This window comes from Typopeltis vanoorti, chromosome 24 (assembly GCF_054136105.1).
Source record: "Typopeltis vanoorti isolate ZY-2024b chromosome 24, IOZ_Tvanoo_1.0, whole genome shotgun sequence".
Classification (NCBI taxonomy): domain Eukaryota; kingdom Metazoa; phylum Arthropoda; class Arachnida; order Uropygi; family Thelyphonidae; genus Typopeltis; species Typopeltis vanoorti.
In genome coordinates, this window is record NC_143572.1 from 5218322 (window position 1) to 5243152 (window position 24831).

The following is a 24831-nucleotide window of genomic DNA, read 5'->3' on the forward strand; positions in this document are numbered from 1 at the left end:
CCTTTATGAAGTGGCACAATCTTGCCCTCCTTCCACTCTTTAGGGATTTGACCTAGTGCAAGACTCGTATTAAAAAAATATGTCAAGGCAGGTGTCAACTCTCTGGCACATTCCTTCAGAATACGCGGTGATATATTATCAAGTCCCACAGCCTTATTTACATCTAGTTTACTCAACTCCCCAAACACCTCTTCCTCACTTACAGTCAGTCTCTCCTCCCCATCATCAACTGCTCTTAATCTCTCCATGAAGTCACATTCACAAGATTGAAAGATCTTTATGAACTGTTCATTAAGTATCTCCACCACACATTCTGCAACAGCTGTCTTTATACCATTTCCTCCAATCAATGTCATCCTTCCATAATCATTCTTTCTTTTGCTGGCTACATATCGAAAGAACTCCCTAGGATTCTTTTTAGCTTCATTAGCTAACTGCTGTTCATACCTCTCTTTAGCTACTCTCACCAACCAAGTCACTCTCCTTGCCTGGTCTTTGTAGAACTCATGAAATTGGTTACTTCCACTTCTCTTATGCTGCCTCCACAATGCCCTTTTTCTCTGTATTGCATGTTTAATCTCTTTATTCATCCATCTCACACCTAACTTATTTAACCTTCTCACCCGTGGTATACATTTAGACATTGCATCCACTAAATATTTTTTGAAAATCCTCCAAGCTGCATTGATCTCTTTTCCAGCTAACTCCTCATTCCATGCTACACCTGCAAGCTGTCTCCTGAGCTCTTCATAATCACCCCCCTTGTAGTTCCACATATACCCTTTTTTCACTGTGGTCCTTGCACTGCTGGCAACCACCCAAGTAATCACCTCATGGTCACTTTCACCAATTGGTGGATGATTTGATACCTCATTGATAATTACATCCTCTGATGAGATGACCAAATCCAAGACCCTTAATCCTCTTGTGCCCTCTGTTACATACTGTCTGAGGTAGTTATCCCTCAAAAACTCAAGAAACTCATTTTCTTTACTTCCAGTTGCTATCTCTTCATTCCAGTCTATATTGCCATAATTAAAATCACCCATAATGATCACCCTTTTCTTATTTGCTTGGCTTATTTGACTATACATTTCACTATCACCACCATCCACATTACCAGGTCTATAACAACATCCCACCAAGTATTTGATTCTATTCACCTCTATCTCACACCATACTGCCTCAAAACCACTGGCCCCATTTCCCTCTTGCATCTCTACCTTGTATGGACATAACTCTTTCTCTATCATCAATAGCACTCCCCCTCCCTTTTTACCCCTTCTATCCTCACGAAACACATCATACCTTTCCATCTCTATTCCTGTCAGGATGTCATCCTCATCTAACCATGTCTCACTTATTCCGACAATCTCTGGGTGCACAGATGCAATTAGTGCAACCATTTCATCCGCCTTGTTTCTTATACTTCTAGCATTGGTATACAAACACAACAACTCATTTCTGGATCTACAGCTAGTTCCACTGATACCACTCACTCGATGTGATCTCTCCATGCTGGACTGGGGCCATTTCCCTTTCTGCTTCTTCATTTTAGAACCCTTTGCAATTCCATCTGTTTCCTTTTGATCCCTGATCATCCCATTACTTTCCTGCCTACACATTCTCTCACCTCCTCTTGGAGCATCCACCTTTCTCACGCTGTGAATCCCTGTCCACCCTGAGCCTCGCCTTTTCCCTGCTCCTCTTGCACACCCATTCTCTCATTTTCTATACTCATACCACTCACTTCCACATTCATTTCCACTCCTTCAATCTCTCCTGTCTTACTCTCCTGCTCTTCCACATCACTCCCCTCTCGATCTGATTCATTCTCTCTATTCACTTCTCTACCTTCCAGCAGCAGTCTCTCCAAGCGACTCACACCATAACCACTCAAATGCAGTCCATCGCTCCCATACAGCTCACTTCGTCCCTCAAACTCATTTCATACATTAACAAACTCTACTCCCATCTCCTCACACATTTCAGCCAGAATATCATTCATAATCCTTGCTCTCCGCCTCATTTCACCACAATCATACCTAGGCAACACACTGACCACCCTTCCTGTCACACTATTCTCCTTTATCTTTCCAAGCAGTCTCCTGACATTCATTTTGACATGCTCTTTGTTCTCTCTCAAATCATTCGTACCAATTAATACAATTAACTCTTTTGCTCGTTCCCGCCTCATATTCAATGCCTCAATCACTCTACTCATTTTACCGCCTGGAAAACATACCTTGTGCATTTTATCCTCTAGCACACCTTTAATAATGGAGTCGCCATACAACGCCACTCGCTCATCTTTTGTTATCTCTTTCATGCCATCATGATTTATTTTAATAGTTTTGACCTGAATTCTCTCAATTTCATTCCGCATCCATTTCATTTCTTGCTTCATCCAATCCAATTCACCTTCCGAACCTCGCGACACATTCACTCTATCATTAAATCTTTCTGACTTTCTAACTCTCGAGCCCCTCTTCTCACTTTCCCTCTCATTCATCCTTCTTTGTTTCCGTACTTTCGGTCCAACATACGTCCAACTTTCACTATCATTTTCTTCTCACTCTCACATATCTTTCTTTGTTTCCGTACTTTCGGACTAACATGCGTCCAACTTTCGCTATCATTCTTCTCACCTTTACTGTCATTCATCTTTCTTTGGTTCAGTACTTTCGTTCCAACATGCGTCCAACTTTCGCCATCAGTCATTCTTTTTTCGCTATCATTCATTCTTTCGATTTTTTTTACTTGCGATTTCTGCACCACGCCATTTCTACTTTCATTCGTTCTCTCAATTTCGTTTCTTTCCGCCTTACTTTCGTCCCTTTTAACATCCGTTACGGTTGTCAAATCGCTCTTTTTCTTTTTTTCTGATTTTTTAACATTTTTTCGCCTTTCTTTCCCGCCATCCGTCTCTTTCAAACGTGCACTCGCGACACTATCGGTTCTAGCACTTTCTGTCATCAACTTCATATTCGCATTCATCAATTCCTCGTTCAGGTCACATTTCGCACACACCCTTCTTCCATCCGCACTAAACATCCACAAATCATTTATGTAGTCGAAGGAATACATATAACAGACCTCACACTTAACGAACCGACTGAAATCCAAATTAAAATCATGGAATGACAATGCCGCCGCCATTTTTTTTTTTTTTTTTTCTCTGCAGGTTACTAGGTCTAATATTAACGTTTTCGTATTTAGTTTAAGCAAGAAAAAAAACCCCACACTAATAATATCGGTAGCGTACAACGTTTACAGCCGCTCTTACTTAAACAATTACGCATATATACTTAATTATTCCTAGTAAAACTTATCTGAATCAGGAGCTCTTCAAAAGACGTTCGTAGCGCTTGACCCACTCAAGTATACTTGAGAAAAGGTTGAGAAGAATTGTGGAAGAAAAGCTTCATGAAGAACAAGCTGGATTCAGGCCAAATAGAAGCTGTCAGGATCAGATCTTCACTTTATGACAAATAGTCAAGAAAGCATGGGAATATAACAAAGATCCGTATTTAAGTTTTGTCGATTTAGAAAAAGGCATATGACATGGTGCCAAGACAGAAGCTATTTAATACGCTACAGTTATATGGTGTCAATCGGGAATTATATCAAGCAATACTTAGTCTTTATTTGAGTTGTAAGTCAGCAGTTAGAATTGAAGGAAGTACAGGAAGATGGTTTAATGTTAAATCTGGTGGAGACCAGGATGTACATCATCCCCTCTGTTATTCATTATTTATGTGGATCACATTATGAAGGAAAGTGGTATTAAACATGATATCAAAATTGGAGATGATGTTAATGTCGGCTCTTTGCTTTATGTGGATGATGTTATACTTCTAAATAAATCCACTATAAGTCTGCAAGATTCTCTGACTAAATTGACTAACTGTTGTAATAGATATGGTATGAAGGTCAGTATTAAAAAGACAAAGACAATGTAAATAGGCAGAATCATTGAAAATGTCAACTGTGTTGTGAATGAAGAACCTGTGGAACAAGTAAAACATTTCAGCTACTTAGCACGATTTTTAGTGAAGATGGTAAATTCAATATAGAAATAGACAACAGAATCAGCAAAGCTGGAATGGTAGGAAGTCAATTGAATAAATGCATATGGAATAAGAGAGAAATTAGTCAGAACACTAAATTAGCTGTATACAAGACAGTGTTCAAACCAGTTTTAACTTATGGATCTGAGAGCTGGGTAAGAAGTAAAACACTTGACCAAAGACTAGAGACCGCAGATATGAGAGTTCTGAGAAAGATTATAGGCGTGAACAGATGGCATCAATGGCAATATTATATTAAAAACAAGAACGTTCGGAAAGAACTTGACATTGTCAGCATCCTGGAATGCGTTAGCAGAGCTAATCTCAGGTGGTATGGTTACTTGAACAGAATGGGCAAGGAAAGATTAGCAAAACAAGTGTTCTCTGCCAGGTTGGCAGGAAAAAGATCCAGAGGAAGACCAAGATATAGGTGGATTGATAAGGTACAAAGTGCCTTAGATGATATAAATATAAGATCTGATAATGTTGGAGTCTTGACAGGTAACAGACTGATTTGGAGGAAAATTGTAGATAGGAAGTTAGTAATGATGTAATTTTTTTCATGTAGTACTATCATATCCTGTACACCCCTTGAGGGTACATGGCAGGAATTTGATGATGATCTGCAGAACTTGGTAGCTCGGAGAAAGAAAGAGGTGATATGATTGAGATCTGTAAGTTGGTGAGAGGAGCCTATTAGATAGATACAGGGGAATTATTGCATGATGAGAGAGAGAATGAGAGGTCATCCCTGGATGACTGTACAAAATGTCATATGAGGTAAGGAAGTTAAAAGCAGATTTTTTTGCATGGTATGCCAGAGTGGATGGCAAGTCCAGTGCTGAACTGTCTTTAAGACAAGGTGTGATAGTTTGTGATACGAGTGTTCAACCTCCCACGACGATTCCAATGACTCCACGGAAGCTTAGAGGTAATGTATCAGTAGACATTATTACGGAAAATGCACACTGTAGAGACTGTATAAATCTGAACGCTTAGTTTAAAGAGACAAAATTTACCTGAGTTGCACAAATGACTGGTTTTCCCAACATATTACATTTGGCAATCATCATCTTCTGGGCCAGGAACACTTTTTCTGGGGGAATTTCTATTCCTAAATCACCACGAGCCACCATGATGCCATCACTTTCTTCAATTATCTCATCTATTCTGAACATAAAACATATCAATTAGTTTAAATAAATTATTAATCTTGTCTGTGGAACTTTTTTTTTACTGGTATTGATTCCATGTCAAGTAAGTTCAGTAATCAAGTAAGTTCTAAATGATAGTATCATTTAGAACTAGTTTTGTGCATCCTTATTGTACATCTTCATCAGGAGGGAGAAAGGCATGAACTACATGACAGTTTTTTTTCAACAAGCAAGTACCATTAAAGTTAGTACATAATCATTGAAAAAAAGACTAAGAATGGAAAGCATCCATGTTTTAATGTTGAATCCTGATGGTTTGTGACATGATGAGAACGTTCCGAGGTTTGATCACTGCATCTGATGTAGAATCATGCCATGCTTCTAGTTGTGGTGGTAAGGTTTTTTTTTTTTTTTTAAATTTTTTTGTGATTCTGAATGGTTTCAATGCAGAAATTATAGTCAATGTATACCATGTCAGTACATTGGCAAAAAGAAAATATAAATTAAGACTAGCAGTGCATACAACAAAAAAACTAAACATGTACTTTGGCAAGATACTGATATGGTATACACTGAATATAATTTCTATACAAGAGCATTCAGTCATCAAAAATGTTAAAAAAAAACCATGCCAGTACAACAAGAAACAAAGCATGATCTAGCAGATGACACATGATCAGCTTGATGATCTTTCATTAAAAATTTGGTATATGCAAACTTCTGATTCTCTCATGTCACAAATCATCAGGATTCAACGTAAAAATGTGCCAAACTCAGCCATGTAATTCAGTCCTTTCTTTCTTGACGAAGTGTACAATAAAGATATACAAAACTAGTAGATTTATAAATAATATTGTTCTAGCAACCTTCTCTATGTGGAATCAATACTGGTTATAAAAAGTAATATATTTCTTTATACAGTATATAACAAACAGTTCACCTTCACACGGACATAAGATTGTGTTATAGGTCAGCACCAAATCATAGTATGATTCTTTCTCTCTGCATACATATGGTAGAGTTTTTTCAGCTATTCATGTTTCTTTAGCATGTATTAGATATAATTTGCTTATGTTATAAAGCACATGTAGAAGAAGAATCCAGAAGAGGATCTGCTTCTGCCACCAAGGTATTCTTCTTGGCATACCAAATAATAATTTAGATACCATGGATTAGCTAAGAGTTGATAATCCAGGAACCATGCTCTAGAGCAGGGTTTCCCAAATTGTGTTCTGCAGAACACCAGTGTTCCGCAGAACACAAATTGTGTTCTGCGGAAAAAAAAAAGTTTTCCATGAAAAATTATCAAAATTAATATGAGCCTGGAATAGCTGTAAATGCTGTGACAAGTTCAAACATGTCTGAAAATCAGGTGATCCTCATTTTGCATGTGGATTGTGCTATTAAGGCCAGCTTGCGATTGGCCTTGACTCAGCCGCCTGTGGGTCAACACTTCCAAGTGTGAGTGTTCCAAATGAAGTTCAGGTCAAGGCCGATGCGATGCAGCCCGGCACCCCTGTAGTGTGCGTAGTCACATTTTTGGGATGCAATACAGCCTGCTGCAGTGATAGTGTGCACTTAACTTTACATTGAATGCAAGACTGATGGTACTCGACTCTAACCAAGCTATTCCATTAAAATTTCAGGATTTGTGAAGTGTTCCGTTCGTAGTAAAAATTTGGGAAACACTGCTCTAGAGATTAAACATGGCACTTTTCCAAGCCACTTAAGGTCTCCAATACACAGGGTTGTGATCTCCTGCTGGGAAACAAAAATTGTATACCACCTAAAGATTTTCACACATATCGATGACACAAGGTATCTAAACAGGGCATGGTTAGACTACGAAAATGCTATTCACTCTGCCAACCATGACAAAGCTGATAGCATGTCAGTGAAAAAGTTAATTAGGAAAATTAGAACTCCTTTACCTTTGGAAATCTTATATTTGTCCCCAAAGCACAACAATACAGATTACACAGAGAGACTAACTTTACATTGAAATTGAAATTTTTATTACTAATAATACAGTAATATAGTCTTGCAAAGTACTTGTCATTCATATGCCTACTCCATTTATTTTCTCTGCACCATTGGCTTAGTATAATACTTAGTCAGCAGAAACACAATGATCTTCACTATTTTTTAACCAAGATCTGCTAAAGTTTAAACAAATTGACAACTGCATATGGGAAAAAAAAAAAGATCAATCTATATAAAATCAAAACGAAATTTTAAATTCTGAAACTGGGCTAGTGAGTGTGTGTGTGTGTGTGTGTGTGTGTGTGTGTGTGTGTGTGTGTGTGTGTGTGTGTGTGTGTGTATAGAGTGGGGTGAAAATAATGAAGAGGTTTAAAATAATAACTTTTTAAAATGTAAGTTTTGAATTTATTTCTCTTCAAAACAGTAACATAATCCATGGAGAATTTTATGAGCTAGGTATAGAAGACTATGTCTTGTGACTGCCATTTTCAGTGTCACAAAGTTGGGCTCTTTCGAGAACATTTTCCATCACGCGTGGCAGAGTATCTGGCATTAATTCCCGTCACATACCTCCCCCCACTCCTTAAGATGTCCCCAAAGGGAAAAAAGTCAGAGGCCGTTAAATCTGGCGAACGAGCAGGCCAATTGAATGCTGAATTTCTTGAAATTAGATGTTCGCCAAAAATCTTCCTTAAGACTCCTAACATGGCACAAGCAGTGTGTGCAGTGGCACCATCCTGGTGGAACCACATCACTGGAGTATCAGCGGATAACCATCTTTGTTATCTGCCTTTGTACCCTTTCCACAGTTAATTTATCCCCTTCAAATCCTGGGGACCAAATCTGAGAACAATAGTCCAAGTGTGGCCTGATCAGGATCTTATACAATGGAATGATAACTGTTTTATCTCTGCAGGTCAGTGTCCTCATTATTGCAGCAATCCTCTGTGTTACCTTCACTACCTTTGCAATATGTCCCCTAAATTTCAGGTTTCTATCAATCATCCACCCCAGATCTCGTCTCCCCTACTTCCTCCAGTTTAAACTCCTCCCATAGAGTATGCAGCGTCTCATCTATGTGTCCCAAACTGCAAGACCTTACATTTTGCTGCATTAAACTGACACCCCCATTCATTTGCCCATCTATCTAGCTTATTCAAATCCTCTTGCAAGGCTACCACATCTGCACTGTTACTAATAACCCTTCCCAGCTTCGCATAATCTGCAAACAACTGAATATCCCCTTGCAATCCACGGACAATGTCATTGATATAAAGGTTAAACAATATAGGTCCCAGTACTGAGCCCTGTGGGAGCACACTTGTAACCCTCTGCCTCCTTGAAACTGCCCCACCATACACAACTCTCTGATACCTATCGGACAGCCAATCCTGAATCCAGTTGACCAATCTGACATCCAGATCCATGTGCTGCAACTTGAATATCAGCTTATCGTGTGGCCAAATGCCTTTGCTAAGTCTAGGAAAATGGCAGTATATGCCTTTCCCTCATCTAATACTCTTGTAACTTTATCATAAAAGGCTAGCATATTGCTAAAACAAGAGCGCCCCTTCACAAATCCATGTTGACTCTCACAGATAACATTACCCTCATCTACCCAATGCTGTATACCGTCTCCAAGTATAACTAACTTAAACTTACTAACTACTGATGACACACAACTGGCCTATAATTAGATGCTTCCAGTCTGCTACCGCCTTATGCAATGGCACTATCTTACCTTCCTTCCATTCCATGAGCACTTTTCCTGCAGCCACACTTTCATTGAAAAGCCAGGTCAAAGGTACTGTCAGTTCCTTAGCACATTCTCTCAAAACTCGTGGTGAAATACCATCTAGTCCCACAGTTTTACTAACATCCAGGGTACTCGGTATGTGGAACACACTCTCCTCCTGCACCTCTAAACCTCGAACCTGCCCTATCCTTCTAGTATTCAAATCGACTCCTCCACGTTGAAACACTCCAATAAAGTGTTCATTGAACAATTCCACTATGTCCTCTATGGGTTACATTTCACACAGTATGCTAAAGAGACAATGATTTGATCAAGTTATTCTAATGGCATGACCTCTAGTGAAAATATAATCTAAAAAAAAATACAGATAAAATTAAAAAAATTAATTATTTAGAAACTACATCAAAGCTAAATTCTATTTAAGATAACATAAGAGAAACATTCTTTCATGTAAATAGTTTTCTTACAGTAACAATGATGTCCTAATTTAGCATGATAATTGTTATATTAGATTTAAGATTCTGGATTATCTACAGTCCTGTTTATAGTTAACTCTTAGGGAGAAAGGTTCTGTGGGTAGAATATGTGCCTTCCATATGCTTGGAATGTTTAGACCATCATTATTGTTCAGATTAGGGTGGTTGATAAGAATCTCACAGGCTTCCTTAAATTTACATTCACACCATGTTTTGGTGCGATGTAAACAATTGGTGCTTTTCCAGTCAATTCTATGTAAAGTGTTCAGGGCATGATCAGAAAGGCCAGTTTCACCATAGTTATTATATTTAATGTGTCATTTATGTTCCTTTTGTCTGATAAGAATTGTGTGTCCTGTTTCCCCTATATATGGTAGATTACAGGTGCAATAAATGCGGTATACCCCAGGGTTGGCCAGCAGAGGGAGTAAGTCTTTGGATGAGTTGAGTATTTTGCAGGAGGTTTAAAGGTGGCCTTGAGATTGTATTTCTGTTTATTTTATCTGATGTCCCTTTAATGTAAGGAATGGTTATAGTTTAATTGTAGTCTGGTTTATCTTTGTTTTTTATTGAGGTCTTACAGAGAATTTTGTTAATAGTGTTTTGGCTGTAACCATTCCTTAGGAGAGTATTGCTGATAACTTTAAATTTGTCTTTAAACACTTGTTCATTGGAGCACATCTTCAAAGCCCTGTTTTTTAGAGTATCAATGACACCTAGTTTTTGTGTTGGTAGGAGTTTATGTGTATATATTGGCCAGTATGTGTCGTTTCCGGTAAACAGTGAATGAAAGACTGCCAGAAGGAAGACATGTAACAAGTGTATCTAGAAACGGAAATGTGTTCTGCTTTTCAATCTCAATTGTGAAACTGTATGCGTTTGTGTTGTTTGTTTAGGTAGCTAAGGAAAGTGTCTAGCAGCCATGGGGCCAGATCGTGAAAACATCATCAACATACCTAAGCTAGACTTTGGGTTTGAAGTTATATTTTCACTAGAGGTCATGTCAGTAGAATAACGGTTGATCAATCATTGTCTCTTTAGCATACTGTGTGAAATGTAACTCAGCTTGTCCTTTGTATATACTCCAGATGATGACCTTAATATGAAGGTTGAAACGTCGGGAAATTTCATAAATGAATGCTGATCACCGTGTAACACTGAAAGAAAGAAATCTGTAACTACGTGGAACATTTTAGTTTGTTGCCATAATACAAGCACTGCTTGCTACTGAGGTCCATTGTTGAAACAAGATATTCTCCAACTTCATTGTTATCTGAGCATCTAGCAAACCTGCTAAGCCTTCACATTGGCAAGCCGACTAGAGGATAGATAGGCTATGGAGTTCTGTTTCATCAGCATAACTCCATAGCCTATCTGTCCTCTAGTCGGCTTGCCAATGTGAAGGCTTAGCAGGTTTGCTAGATGCTCAGATAACAATGAAGTTGGAGAATATCTTGTTTCAACAAGACCTCAGTAGCAAGCAGTGCTTGTGTACTTTGGAAAACAGCCAATTCTTGGGACCAGGGAAGTGTCATGATATGAGACTTTTTTTTTGGTATTCTCAAAATAAGCATATCTTTGATCATATTACTGGTCTTATTATGAGAATGACCCATTGAGTTGTTCACCCTCCTATTAAATTCACTTTTGAATTCCAGCTGTTTTATGTGGTAAGAATACTGACAACATAATTGTATTATGTCCTCATTCCACAAGAAGCCTGCATAATGATACAGCAAGTAAGTTTGTTAGAACAGTGTGCTATAGCAAAAGTTGACTGTAACAGAGGAATAAAATGAAATGTCACATTACAGATCTGGACTATACAGATGAAAAAGCTTAAATATCAGCAAAAGTTGGATTCAAAAACTAAATCTACCTGACAATGCAAGGAAGAAATAATAACTATAATACTAAAGAATCTCATGAAAATTGGAGGGGAATTAATCTGTCAGTATCCACAAAGACTTTTGGTAGAATTAAACAAGTTTCTGAACAGGAAATACAAAACGTTGCATTTTTAACCTAAATATATGTGAATAGAGTATAGAATTTAGAATTCTCCATTTAACTAAATTTTATAGAATTTGTGAGAGCTTCAGATAGTATTAACAGAGAGGTATTATTATTAAATAGACAAAACAATTATAGGCCTGTGTAGCCCTGAGTTTGCATCCAGAGCAGTAGGCCACCCAAAGAAAGACTATTCTTAGTTCAATTCTAAATACCAACATGAGGAACTTTTTCTAAGTCTTTCTTTAACCAGTTCCCAAGTTAGTCGATCTCTGGGATGGGCATGTAGGATTCTCCCTCTGGAAAGTTAGGTTTTTAATTCTACAATTCAAGAAAAACAATCGTAAAACATGCAATATTTTGGACAATAACATAATGTTAGGGACCACAAAATAGCAGTTTTCTGCCATGCTATCTTTCATCTTCCCTGAAGTGATTGATGGAAGGTATCAGAAAGCGGCACATGGTGGGTGTGAATCTGCAAGATTTAAGGTGACTAGTGGTGCACTCCAGGGATCAATCCTTGAATCACTGTTGTTCAATCTATATATTAATGATATTGTGAAGCATTATTTATTTATTCATATGAGGTTCCATTCCCCTTTCTCTCCCTTCCCTTTAAGGAGGTGGGTTGAGCCCTCCTAACGAGGGATTAGGTATATATATATTTTATGACTGTAAATCCATGTGTGTTCACAGGCTGGCTTGCCTGTTCTGAGGAACGAAAAACCAGAGTTTCTGGGTGAAAAAAACCCTCTACCTCCATATGAGACTGGCTAACTCACCTTTAGTCAAAAGAGACCAGATAAAGGTTTCTCACTATTAAAAATTATAACTCATGAACCTGTGTAGCTCAGTGGAAGTGGTGTTTGCACTCCTAAGCACTAAACCGCCCAAAGAGAGACTTTGAGTTCAAGTCTAGTCGTCAACTAGAGGAACTTTTACTAAGCCTTTCCTTTATTATAATTTTAATTAATGTCTACTCATGGTATTTCCTTATTGAAACAAAGGTTTCTCACATCATAGAGTGGAATCGAACCCAGGTCTTTCTGACCTGGGTTCGCATTGGCAAGGCAAATTGGTAGGGCAAATAGGGATGCTAATGATATTCAGCACTTACAGAATGATTTGAATAGGCTGGAAATGTAGACAAATGCTAATGGCTATCAGTTCAATATTAGTAAGTGTAAAATTATGCACCTGGGCATGATGAGATTTCCAATGGCATATTATGTTGGTGGGATTATGCTAAAAGAAGCTGATTAAGCTAGAGATCTTGGAGTTATGGTGGATAGGAAATTGAAATTCAAAGGTCACATAGTAAAAAATTGCAAATACAACTCAAAAGATAATTGCAATTTTGAAACGAACAACAACATGTAAGGATAAGGAAGTCATTTTGCCTATAAGACAAGACTGAGGGTATGTAGGCTGCAGACACTGGTAAAGAGAAGAAAGAGGAAGGGGTGATGTGACAGAGGCCTATAAATTTTGATAGTGTTACAGGATATCGTCCGATGACCTTTTCTGTTATGTGGAAGGTGGGGTGAGAACATGGGAGCAGCCATGGAAATTAAGTTTGCACACAGTTAAGAAATGGAAAAAAAATCTAGATTTTTCTGTCACAGAGTAGTGAGTGAGTGAAACAGTTTGCCTGTTGAAGTAGTGAATGCATCTAGTATGAATGAGTTTAAGAGAATGTATAGCAGCTGGCATGGGTGAAATATGGCCTCCCACAATGAGTTCTTCATTCACTGAAGGTCTCAGATAATAAGACTTAAAAAAAAATTGCAAAGAAATTTTAATTCTTGTTAAAACTGGACAATAACCACTTTATATGAAGACTAAAATACAACTTTCACAGCATTAATGATGCACACATTGCCCTTGAATGCCAACAACTTTAATCACTCTTTTGGGATATGTATCCCCGTGGAAATAACTGTGCACCTATCTTCTTATCTACTTACATAACAGTTGTATTACCTGAATAACCGTGAAGACATCAAGATGAAATAATGCATATGTGCTACATTGTCTATATGTACCTACAGTGCTACATTGTCTATATTTTTTAACTTGTTTTTCTCTGTAGAAGATAACAAATACAAAAAACAATTATTCTAGGCAATAATAGATCACATTTATGCAAATTATAAAATTTTTGTAATATAGAAAAACATTTGGACAAAACTACAATGAATTACATAAAGATGTATAAAAGCATCAAAATAATACTATGCATCGAACAGATATATATATTTATTAGTAGAGGTCAGTCAGGAAAAGTTCTTCATTAACACATAACATGAATTTTAATATTGGAAGTTTTTCCAGTTGGTTATACTATAAATTAAAGCTACCAAGAAATTATATACTTGGTTTAATCCTTTATCCAAGTGTAAACAAACAAAGTTTGCACCTGAAGTATTTTCAGGTCTGGGGTAACTTATACATAGAAGCCAATGATTTACATCACTTGCCTTAGTATCCCATAATGCAAAGCACATATCCTTGTGGACATGTATAATACTATGCATTATGGGAAGGGTCACTACCCAGACCGGTTTCAACCTTTATTGAGGTCTCATCAGTGGGAGCCAGACCAAGAGGTGATGCAAGTGATGTGAAGTTATTTCCTTCTATATATATATATATATATTTTTTTTTTTTTTGAGGTCTTTTTTCAGGACTGGAGCAATTCATATATACGAGTTATCCCAGTCCTGAAAATACTCTATGTGCAAATTTTGTTTGCTTACAGTTGGATAAAGGATTAAACCAAGTATATAATTTCTTGGTATCTTTAATTTATGAATTTTAATAGGTATCTATAACATGATTATACTTACTTCTTGACTCCTTCATCGTTCTCAATTTTTGATATAATTTTAATACTCTTTCCAAGGATATCACGTATGATTTTCACTCCACTTGAATTTCTGATAAATGATGCAAACACCATATCGACCTGCAAATGTCACTGTATAAGTACAGCACTCAGATATACATATTTGAAATCAACCACTTAATTTATTTAGCATTAACATTTCTGATCACTATATGGATCAAATAACTATAACAGAAATTTAGTATTCTGCCACCTTTTATTTATCCTGAGAAACCATCCCATAAATTTGTGGGAAAGATAAAAGTATGTGAAAAAAAAAGCACAATAAATATGAAAAGCCTTTCAAGTTAACTACATATGAACATACTGTACTATGATGATAAAAAAATTTAGATATCACTAATATATATTATTCCTTCAAATTGAACAAATTTAATTTAATTTGGGTGGTACCTTATGAGAGATAACTGGAAAATGTAAAATGTCATATCTAAAGATATGCTGAGTCACCAAAACCTATAACATTATTGCTCAACAGTGTGAATGTTTTTTTTCACCGATTCCAAAACACACTAATTTGGCTAATTATTTGGCCATACCTCCTTGCCAGTGTGTCATGTTTCTACAAAAATGGTTTCTGCAACATTATTATTATTCCTGATACCTCCAAGGAGTCCGAAGACTCATCGCAGGAGGACACCTACAACTGTCTCAACCACTACACCGAACCTCTACTACGAATCATCTCCATCAGCACCATCTACTGCCGGGGATATTCAGTTGTTTGCGGATGATGCGAAGCTGGGAAGGATTATTAGTAATAGTGCAGATGTGGTAGCCCTGCAAGAGGATTTAAATAAGCTAGATAGATGGGCAAATGAATGGGGTATCAGTTTAATGCAGCAAAATGTAAGGTCTTGAGGTTTGGGAAACCGATGGGATGCTGCATACTCTATGGGAGGAGTTATACTGGAGGAAGTAGGGGAGACAAGAGTTCTGGGGTTGATGATTGATAGAAACCTGAAGTTTAGGGGACATATTGCAAAGGTGGTGAAGGTAACACAGAGGATTGCTGCTATTATGAGAAGGACACTGACCTGCAGAGATAAGAGGGTTATCATTCCGTTGTATAAGTCTCTGATCAGACCACACTTGGACTAGTGTTCTCAGATTTGGTCCCCAGGATTTGAAGGGGATAAATTAACTGTGGAAAGGATACAAAGATGGATGACAAAGATGGTTTCAGGACTGTACAAGGATAGTTATGAGGATCGGCTGAGAGAATGTGGACTGCAGAGTTTGGTGGATAGAAGGAGAGGTGATATGATTGAGACTTTTAAACTGTTGAGAGGTGGTTACAGGGTTGACACTGGGGAGTTCTTTCGCTTGGTTGATCAGCAGGAAGGAGTGATGACAAAAGGCCATCCCTGGAAGTTACGAAAGGAAACTGTGAGCAAGAGGGTAAGGAGTGGTTTCTTTGTGTGGAGGGTGGTTGAGCCGTGGAATGCATTGCCTGATGGAGTGGTGGGAGCGAGAACGGTCAGTGAGTTTAAAGAGTGGTATGATAGACTGTGTTTCTCAGGGGGGGGGGACCTCCCCTTGATGAGTCTTGACAGACTTTATGTCTTAGGAAGGACCTCCCTCGATGAGTCTTTTGACTCCTTGGAGGCCTGAATAATAATAATAATAATAATAACTAGTATTTTTTGTCTGTAAATTGCATGTGTTCTGAAGGGCCGATTTGTCTGTATATCTTGTAGTATTAAGGCCAATTAGAAGCCTCAAGTAGTTGATGCCACAAATGGCAGAGCAAGACCTTTGGCATTCATTTCTCCTTCATGCTAAATCTAAGAAGAAATAAATATTCGTAGATGCAGCAGAGGTATATGCTATCAAGAGAATGGGACAGGCATGCTGTGGAGAACCAGCACCTCCATCCAATTTGAAGGCAAAGTAGTTACGTAAGAAATGAAGCATGCTTTGCAATATAAGATGAGGCAACTGATGTGAAGTTGATAGCCTCTATATACAAGTAGACTAGTTGTGAAGATAACTTGCTTACTTATGCTTGGGTAAAGGATTAAAACAAGAATATAATTTCTTGTCTATTACAATTTAATTTGTAATAAAGCAGAAAAACTTTATTACAAATTAAATCGATAATCTAGAGTACTTCTATAATATGGTGATACACCATTAAACATGGATAACATAAGAACTCTGAATTGATTCAGCTTCACTTCTTGGTGCAAAAAAATGGCGCCTATCATGAAGAGAGTTTATGTGTACTTGTTACTAAAACTTTTTGCACTTATACTGTCTAGCTGGTAGATTATTGCGTTAGTCAACGCTTGGCATTGCTGGCAGTTCTCTACGGCTGCAGGATTGTCTACAGAAATTTTGCTGGCAGGTCTCTAGACCTGCGGGATTTATATTTGCGTTCATATGCAATTAAATCGATATGAGCGTGCCTGACTTGAACGTTGTCACTGACTTACTTGACGAAGAGCCGGCTATCATACTCATTAATAAACTTCAAAAGGAGCTCAAACTGAAATGGCCTGCTAATTTGATTGATCCTGACATCATCGGCGACTCTCTTGACAAAGGGCTAGCACTTTCATTAAAAAGCTTCTTAAAAAATTTGAACAAGAATGGCCCGGCAATTTAAACTTATATTCATTATCCGAAGTTGATGATGAAGAAAATGAAGACTCTCCTCAAATGGAGGAAAAGCTCTTACTGGTGTCTTCCTCTAATCCCACTGATCAAGAAGAAACTCGCACTCGTAAGAAGTGAAAAACTCTTGCTTCTGAACCAACAAATGAAGTTGGTATGGACCAAGACTCTCCCAATTTAGACTCCACCGCCTCTCTCAATGAGAAGGGAGAAGCAGAGATGGACAACCCTAAGAACCACCATGGCTAACCTACAAATAAATTATAGATTGGCCAAAAATGTAGATGAGGGCATAAAAATTCAGCCTGCCAAGGTTGCTGATTATAGAAATCTTACAAAGGAGCTGGACGCAAGAGGAATACAATACAATAGCATACACTTTTCACTTACCTCCGAAAAAAAATCTGAAAGTGGTCCTCCGAGGATATTGACACAGATGAAATAGTCACCGACCTCAACTTACAGGATCTACCTCCCATAAAGGTCAGTAGAATGTTCAGATCAAATAAGACACCTATGCCTCTAGTTTTAGTAGAGATTCATAACATTTACAAGGATATTTACAATCTAAAGTCAATCTGTGGACTTAAAATACCTCAGAAAACCATTGAGGAAAAGAGCATCTTCTGGGCAGTGCCACAGATGCCAGAAGTTTGGCCATGCCCAAAAGTTGTGCAAAGCTCAGTACAGAGTCTTAAAATGTGGCAAGAATCACCCAACAAACACTTGCACCAAGTCAAAATCCACCTTGGCTAAGTGCGCTAATTGTGGCGGTCCTCACCCCGCTAATTATAGAGGGTGTATTCATCACCCTAAAAACAGATGGAACGTTCCAAATAGTCAACCTACCTCGTCATCTAGTGTGAAAGTTCCTGAAATTCAAGCTCCTCAGTCCTCCAAAAGGGAGAACGTGACAACAGATGCTCGCTCATCATAAACTGAGCCCCTCAAGAAAATGAATCCTCAACATAAAATGAGAACATATGCTGATGTGGCCCGCTCCAAACAGATAGTACAAAACCAGAACCTGGCTAATCCACATTCATATCTATCAGCTATTATCACCTCTTCTCTTGCAAATATGCTGCAGGATTTCAGCAACACAAACCCATCACTAAGTGTTACAAAAAGATTTTTTACAGCACACTCAATCCATATTATCTGCATTCTCTGATGCATAGGAAAAAAATTACTCCAGATTCGCTTAGGATTATCGCTTGAAACGCCAACGGTATCGAAAACAAAGTGTTGGAAATCCAGGAATTCAATAATAGACATAATACAGATATACTTCTAATCAATGAAACTCACCCGAGACCTGCTGACAACCTAAAAATCAGAGGGTATCAGGTTTACAAAAACGACAGACTTGGGTATAGAGGTGGAGGTACAGCCACCCTTATCAAAAACTATATAAGCCATCATTCAATAACCAACTCTGCAACTGCCAACCTCGAAATCACAGGCATTAATGTCCTCACAAACTCAGTTGGAAACCTAAAAATTTTTGCTGTTTACAACCCTCCAACAAAAACATTGCTGACCTCAGATCTGGATGCCATCCTTGGCGTAAAAGGATCGGTCATCATTGCTGGAGACTTCAATGCAAAACATCCTGCTTGGAACAGTAAATCTACCAACAAAAATGGTAGCATACTGTTTAACTACTCAGGTTCCAACTGCGTAGCTGTGACTGGTCCTTCAATACCAACTCATCTCAGTCCAATTGGCTCCTCCGACGTCCTAGATATAGTTTTCCTCCAAAATGTCAAATTGCAGTACAACTTGGATTCACTTGACGAATTAACCACTGACCACAACCCTATTCTGCTCCAATTAGGCAATCAGAAGGGACTGTTCCCCCTGCCTCACACCTTGGGAAAAATTATCCAATGTGCTCCCAAACCACTTTGGTCCTGTTCCTCATTAACTCTAAAGAAGAAATTGATTCTGCAGTCAATAAATTTACTCAACAAATCAATGCAGCCTTATCATCTATCACCTGAAATACAACTAGTTCTAAGCCTAAAAGACTTCCAGAAGATATTATTAGCTTGATCAAGGAGAAAAATAAGGCAAGAAAAAAGATACTTTAATACCAGGGCTCCCCAAGATAAAAAGTTACTCAACCGGTTGAATAGTGCAGTGAGAGATGCACTGAAGGCCCACAGAAACAAACTATGGGAAGATAAATTAGCTTCCATTTCACCCAGTGATCAAACTGTTTTGAAACTGTTAAGAAATATCAAAAATAAAAATCTCTTCCTCCTCTCAAATCAGATTCAGGCATAGTTCACTCAGATACTGAAAAAGCCAAAACTATAGTCAAAAACTTAGAAAAGCAGTGCAGCCCTTCATATGATAACCTGAACTTCAATCATATTTATAAAATCCACCGCCACGTCAGATACGTACTAAAACAGTGTGATACCTACACCAGCCAACTCGCACCTACTTCTCCAGCCGAAATCGACATCATACAAAATTTAAAAAATAAAAAAGCTCCTGGATCTGACGGCATCCCTAATAAAGTTATTAAACTGCTACCCCGAAAGGCCATCGTACATCTTACAACAATAAATGCCATGCTTAGATTCAAATACTTTTCCTATGCTTGGAAGTTGGCAGATGTGGTCCCTATTTATAAGCCTGATAAGGACACACAGCTGCCACAAAGTTATCTCCCCATCAGTCCAATTTCCAATTTGGGCAAAATCGCTGAAAAAGTCATCCTCTCCAAAATCAAGTTTCTGTAAACAAGCTAAATATCCTACCTATAGAGCAGTTTGGTTTTCGCAAACTCCACAGCACTACTCAACAGATCCATAGACTAGTTGAATACATTACCACCAGCTTCAACTGGCATCCATACACCAGAGTAGTCTTTCTTGACTTGGAAAAGGCCTTTGACAAATTATTGCACTTTGGACTCCTATACAAGCTGATTTTAGCTGGCATTCCATTAGATCTGATCCACCTCATTAAGTTTGTATACCTGATGTAAATAACTCTGAACCCCCCCCCCCCCCAGAAACTTGGGTTTTTCATCCCTCAGATTAGGCAAACTGGCCCCGTGAACACACATGGACTTATAATCATAAGGTAGATATACTTAATCCTTCATTAGGAATGCTCAACAAGCCCCTCCCTCCAAACTGATGGGAGAGAAAGAGAAGAGAACTCCATATAAATAATAAATAAATGCCTTATTTCGTTTATTCACATATATGACGGCTTAAAAACATTAAACTTTCCATGCTTATATTAAGTAGGAGGGGGAAAAAAAAGCAACAATTTGCTATATGACAAAATCCGCTATACAACAGTGGCCTGGAACCTAATGTGTTGCATGACTGAGGTATGCCTGGACTTATTTTCTTTTACATTCTTAATTTTGATATTTTAATTTTTATTTTGCTGGTAGTTTCTCAGCTGCAGCATTTGCTGGTGATATAGAATTATTTCTTTATCACCATTAGATATCACCACATGTTAGAGTAAAACTTTAGTCCTCTATTATTATTAGGTTACAAAATTAAATTAAAGCTGGAGAACAACATGTTCACATAAAAAAAAGAAAATTATATAAGTATAATATAATTTATAGCTAATCAGTATTAATAATGGCCAATAAAAGCTGAAAATTGTTTAGAGTCCTGAAGTCAGAGTTTGCCTTTGGCTGATAGTTGTGGGTACTGACAGCCCTAAAGAGTATCCGGAGAAAAAAAAAAAAAAAAAGTAATACTGAATTTTTCATAAAATTATCGAAATAGTATAAATATTTAAATTTTGCACTTTATGTAAATCCAGGAGTGATATTGTAAAAATAGCCTAATTATCACCTAACCAAGAAATTAGCATCAACACTCAAGGAGTTGGTAGGTCATTCCCCCCTCCTATATAAAGACCACAACATTTCATAAACAAAATTAAAAACAAACACTTGGCAAAGATGATTTATTAGTCAGTTTTGACATTTCTGCCCTTTTCACAAATGTCCCAATCAGTGACACATTAGATTCTTTTCCTACAGAACAAAGTTCTGCCCGACATTACGGTTCTCTTCGTCCATGTACTACGTTTCGGTTACTTAGTGTGGCAAAATAATTTTTACCTACAAAAAGAAGGTATGGCCATGGACTCCCTACTATCCCCCGCTCCTCCAAATTGCTAACTTTTATATGGAAGCTTTTGAGCAACATGCTCTAGATTCCTTTACTCTAAAACTTACAATTTGGCTTAGATACGTTGATGATATTTTCGTTGTTTGGCCGCACAGCGCCAAACATTAAACACATTCTTTAGCTACCTGAACAAACAAGATGAGCACATACAATTTACTATTGAAATTGAAAATCAGAACTCGCTTCCTTTCCAGAACACACTGGTTACATGTCTATCCTTCACTGTTTACTGCAAGCCTATGCATACCAGCCAACATGCTAACTCCTATCGCAACTCGTTGCAAAAACTTGGAGTCATTAACACCCTCAAAAACAGAGCTATAACAATTTGCTCTAATGAACAAGCTCTTAAACAAGAATTAAAAATTATTAGCAATACTTTTATAAATAATGGCTACAGCAAAAATACTATTAATAAAGTTCTACATAAAACTACATCAAAAAATAACATAGATTACAGGAAAACCACAGCTATTCTATACATTAAAGGATTATCAGAAAAAATTAATAGAATTCTGCACCATAATCTTAATGCCACTTATAAACCATCTTTAAAATTAAGAAACATATCGAACTTCTCTAAAGATCCTCTCCCCTTGTAAAATTCGATGCAGTAAAAGTTCTTAATTTTTAGGCATTGGCTTTTACAGAGGTCGTAAATATTATAAATATAATAAAATTACATGTTGCCATACTGATTGTAAATTGTGTAATTTATCCAGGAGTGATATTGTAAAAATAGCCCAGTATTGAAAGTTTTACCTTAAGTAAAAAAGGATTAAAGTGGATTATATCTGGGACTCGAAAGTGAACAATAGCACTGAAGGTCATTTGAGCAAGGAAGTTTCCCACCTACATTGAAGATCAAGACAGCTGACATCAGAGTGATCGCAGGATATTCAGGGGTCTCCGACCCTGAAACACGGAACTCCCGAAAACTGTATATAGGAGGCCTGAAGAACAAGATCGCTCTCTCTTGTGGTCATCTAACTGCAGTCTGCAGGTACGCAATCTGTGGAGAAACGGGAAACCTATGGAGAAGAAGGGAAAGTTTCCGTGATGTATAGTAAGTAAAGGGAACTTGCGTCATGCACCGAATGCAGGACACCTTTAGTCGACTTAGTCCCTTCGGAGAAGATGTGCTGCTGCTTCTGCAAGTGAATTATGGAAGGATGCCTACCGAGCACCCCGAACGTGGAAGTCCAGTACACAGAATGGATCGGAGGAGTCACCAGAAACAGCCAAGGATCTCATGTGCTGATAGGACTATGTGCTACAAAGGGACTGTGAGTAGAAATCTTTGTATTAATATTATGTTGGAGGTTTAATAGATTTTTTTTTACAACAGTCAAAAAGAATTAAATTAGAATTTAATACTCCTATATTTCGTCCTAGTCACTAGGACATCTACGGGGATTACAAAAACAATTAATGTAACATGCACACAAAAACTTACAATACTGAGCCCAACCACGTGGGTGACACTAAAGTCCTATCTAGGTGGAGCGGTCTCTAAGGGCGGTAGTAGGTGGCCTGGAATGCAAGGTGGGACCTCTGGTGATGAGTGTTTCCCAAATCTTCGGAAACTTAATGCAACCGTATTTGTTAAGATTTGGTTGGTTTCTGAGAGCTGCTGCTGCTTCTAAGAAAAGTCTTTCTTTCTTGAATTTGCTGTGGTGGAACATGGTGGTTTTCTTCCATGATACTCTGTGGGTGGTGTCCAAAACATGGTCAGCCAAGCCTGAATGGCCATAGTTGTGTTTAACGATGTACGACTTGTGTTCCTCCAGGCGGATGGATGCTGATCTGCCTGTCTGTCCAAAGTACGCAAGCTTACAGGAACAGGGTACTTTGTAAACTCCAGGCAGAGAGAGAGGAGGGAGCTGATCTTTCGTAGAACGGATAAGGGTAGCAAGTTTGCGGTAGGGCTTATATGCTGTGTGTAGGTTATACTTTTTTAGTATCTTGGCTATTTTTTCCGAAGTGCCTCGGATGTAGGGTATTGTGATGGCATTTTTAAAATCTTGTTGACGAGACGGACAGGGAATGGGGGAGGAATTGATTATTTTTTTGATACTGTGTTCACTGTAGCCATTGGAGAGGAAAGTTCTGTGTATGTTGTTAAGCTCAGTAGTGAGGGCGGTTCCACTGGAACAAAGATTGTGGGCTCTCTTGGTAAGGGTTTTAATGATGACATATTGTTGTGAGGGGTGGTGGTGGAAGAGTTTGTGAATGTATCTGCCTGTGTGTGTGGGTTTTCTGTATATAGTGAAGGCAAGTGTATCATTAGGCAGGCACGTGACTGAGGTGTCTAGGAAGGGTAAACAATTGTTCTTTTCCTTTTCCATAGTAAACTGGATTCTTGGATGTAGGCTATTGAGATGACCGAGGAAGGAGTCTAACGTGTCTGGGCCATGAGGCCAAATGGAGAAAACATCATCTACATATCTTAGCCAGATAGAAGGTTTGAGTGGGGCTGAGTCTATGGCTCATTTTTCGAAATTGGCAAGGGGGGTGAGAGGGGGGAACCCATGGCTGACCATGTTTTGGACACCACCCCACAGAGTATCATGGAAGAAAACCACCATGCTCCACCACAGCAAATTCAAGAAAGAGAGACTTTTCTTAAAAGCAGCAGCAGCTCTCAGAAACCAACCAAATCTTAACAAATACGGTTGCATTAAGCTTCCGAAGATTTGGGAAACACTCATCACCAGAGGTCCCACCTTACATTCCAGGCCACCTACTACCGCCTTTAGAGAGCGCTCTACCTAGATAGGACTTTAGTGTCACCCACGTGGTTGGGCTCAGTATTGTAAGTTTTTGTGTGCATGTTACATTAATTGTTTTTGTAATCCCCGTAGATGTCCTAGTGACTAGGACAAAATATAGGAGTATTAAATTCTAATTTAATTCTTTTTGAGTGTTGTAAAAAAATCCATTAAACCTCCAACATAATGTCCTCACAACACTTAAGCCTCTACACAAGAATTCTAATCATCCATGGAGAAGATTTAGCACGTAAATCCAAGCAATACGGTAAGTCAAAACTACGACTATCTAGACAACTAAATAGGCTGGCCTTTTTAAAAAGATGTCGGGATACAAGAGTGATACCGAAATGTGTTAAAATGAAGACCAATTTCCATTCCAAAAAAGCACTCCGTATATATAAACGTGCCAGCCTAGCATTACTACGCGAGCAAATCGCCTCTACTCGTGCCGCCCTCGCAGTGACGAACGCCGCCATTGGCGCCTTACATTCAGAGCTCTCCACTGTTCTTAACCCTGAACTTTGGTCGATTTTCTCTGACATTTCGGAAACTTCCGCACAGAGAGAATTTCAAAAAATAAAAAACAAACACGTCAAGAAATACAGCAACCTGGTTAAAGACAAACCACAACCACAAATTCAACCGCTCCAGACAGTAATAAACCTCTCTTCCAAAAGGCTCAACGAGGATGCCGTCAGCGCCCTTGGCCGTAATTTTGCCGTCGCCCCGAAAGAAGAGCCGTTGCTCGAAGAAATGGTTAACTTCAAACGGGAGATCGGTCGCTTACTGTCGGAGGTAGCCAACAACATCAGACTCGACGTAGCCAACATCCTCACTCACTCTTCGCCTCCAAAAAGTAACTTATCTTATGCCCAATGCATGGCTCTCCAG

At 38.3% G+C, this 24831-nt stretch overlaps 1 protein-coding gene across 1 annotated transcript in view; it reads right to left on the reverse strand.

Annotated features, from left to right (window-relative positions):
- The window catches only part of LOC150092903 (pyruvate kinase PKM-like), a 151274-nt gene that overhangs the window by 56903 nt on the left and 69540 nt on the right, over positions 1 to 24831 (reverse strand). The window contains exons 7-8 of the mRNA XM_090413392.1: positions 14305 to 14423; positions 5090 to 5240 (exon numbers count right to left, since the gene is read on the reverse strand). Coding sequence (XP_090269518.1) covers positions 5090 to 5240; positions 14305 to 14423 — 270 coding nt within the window. The remainder of the gene's footprint in view (positions 1 to 5089; positions 5241 to 14304; positions 14424 to 24831) is intronic.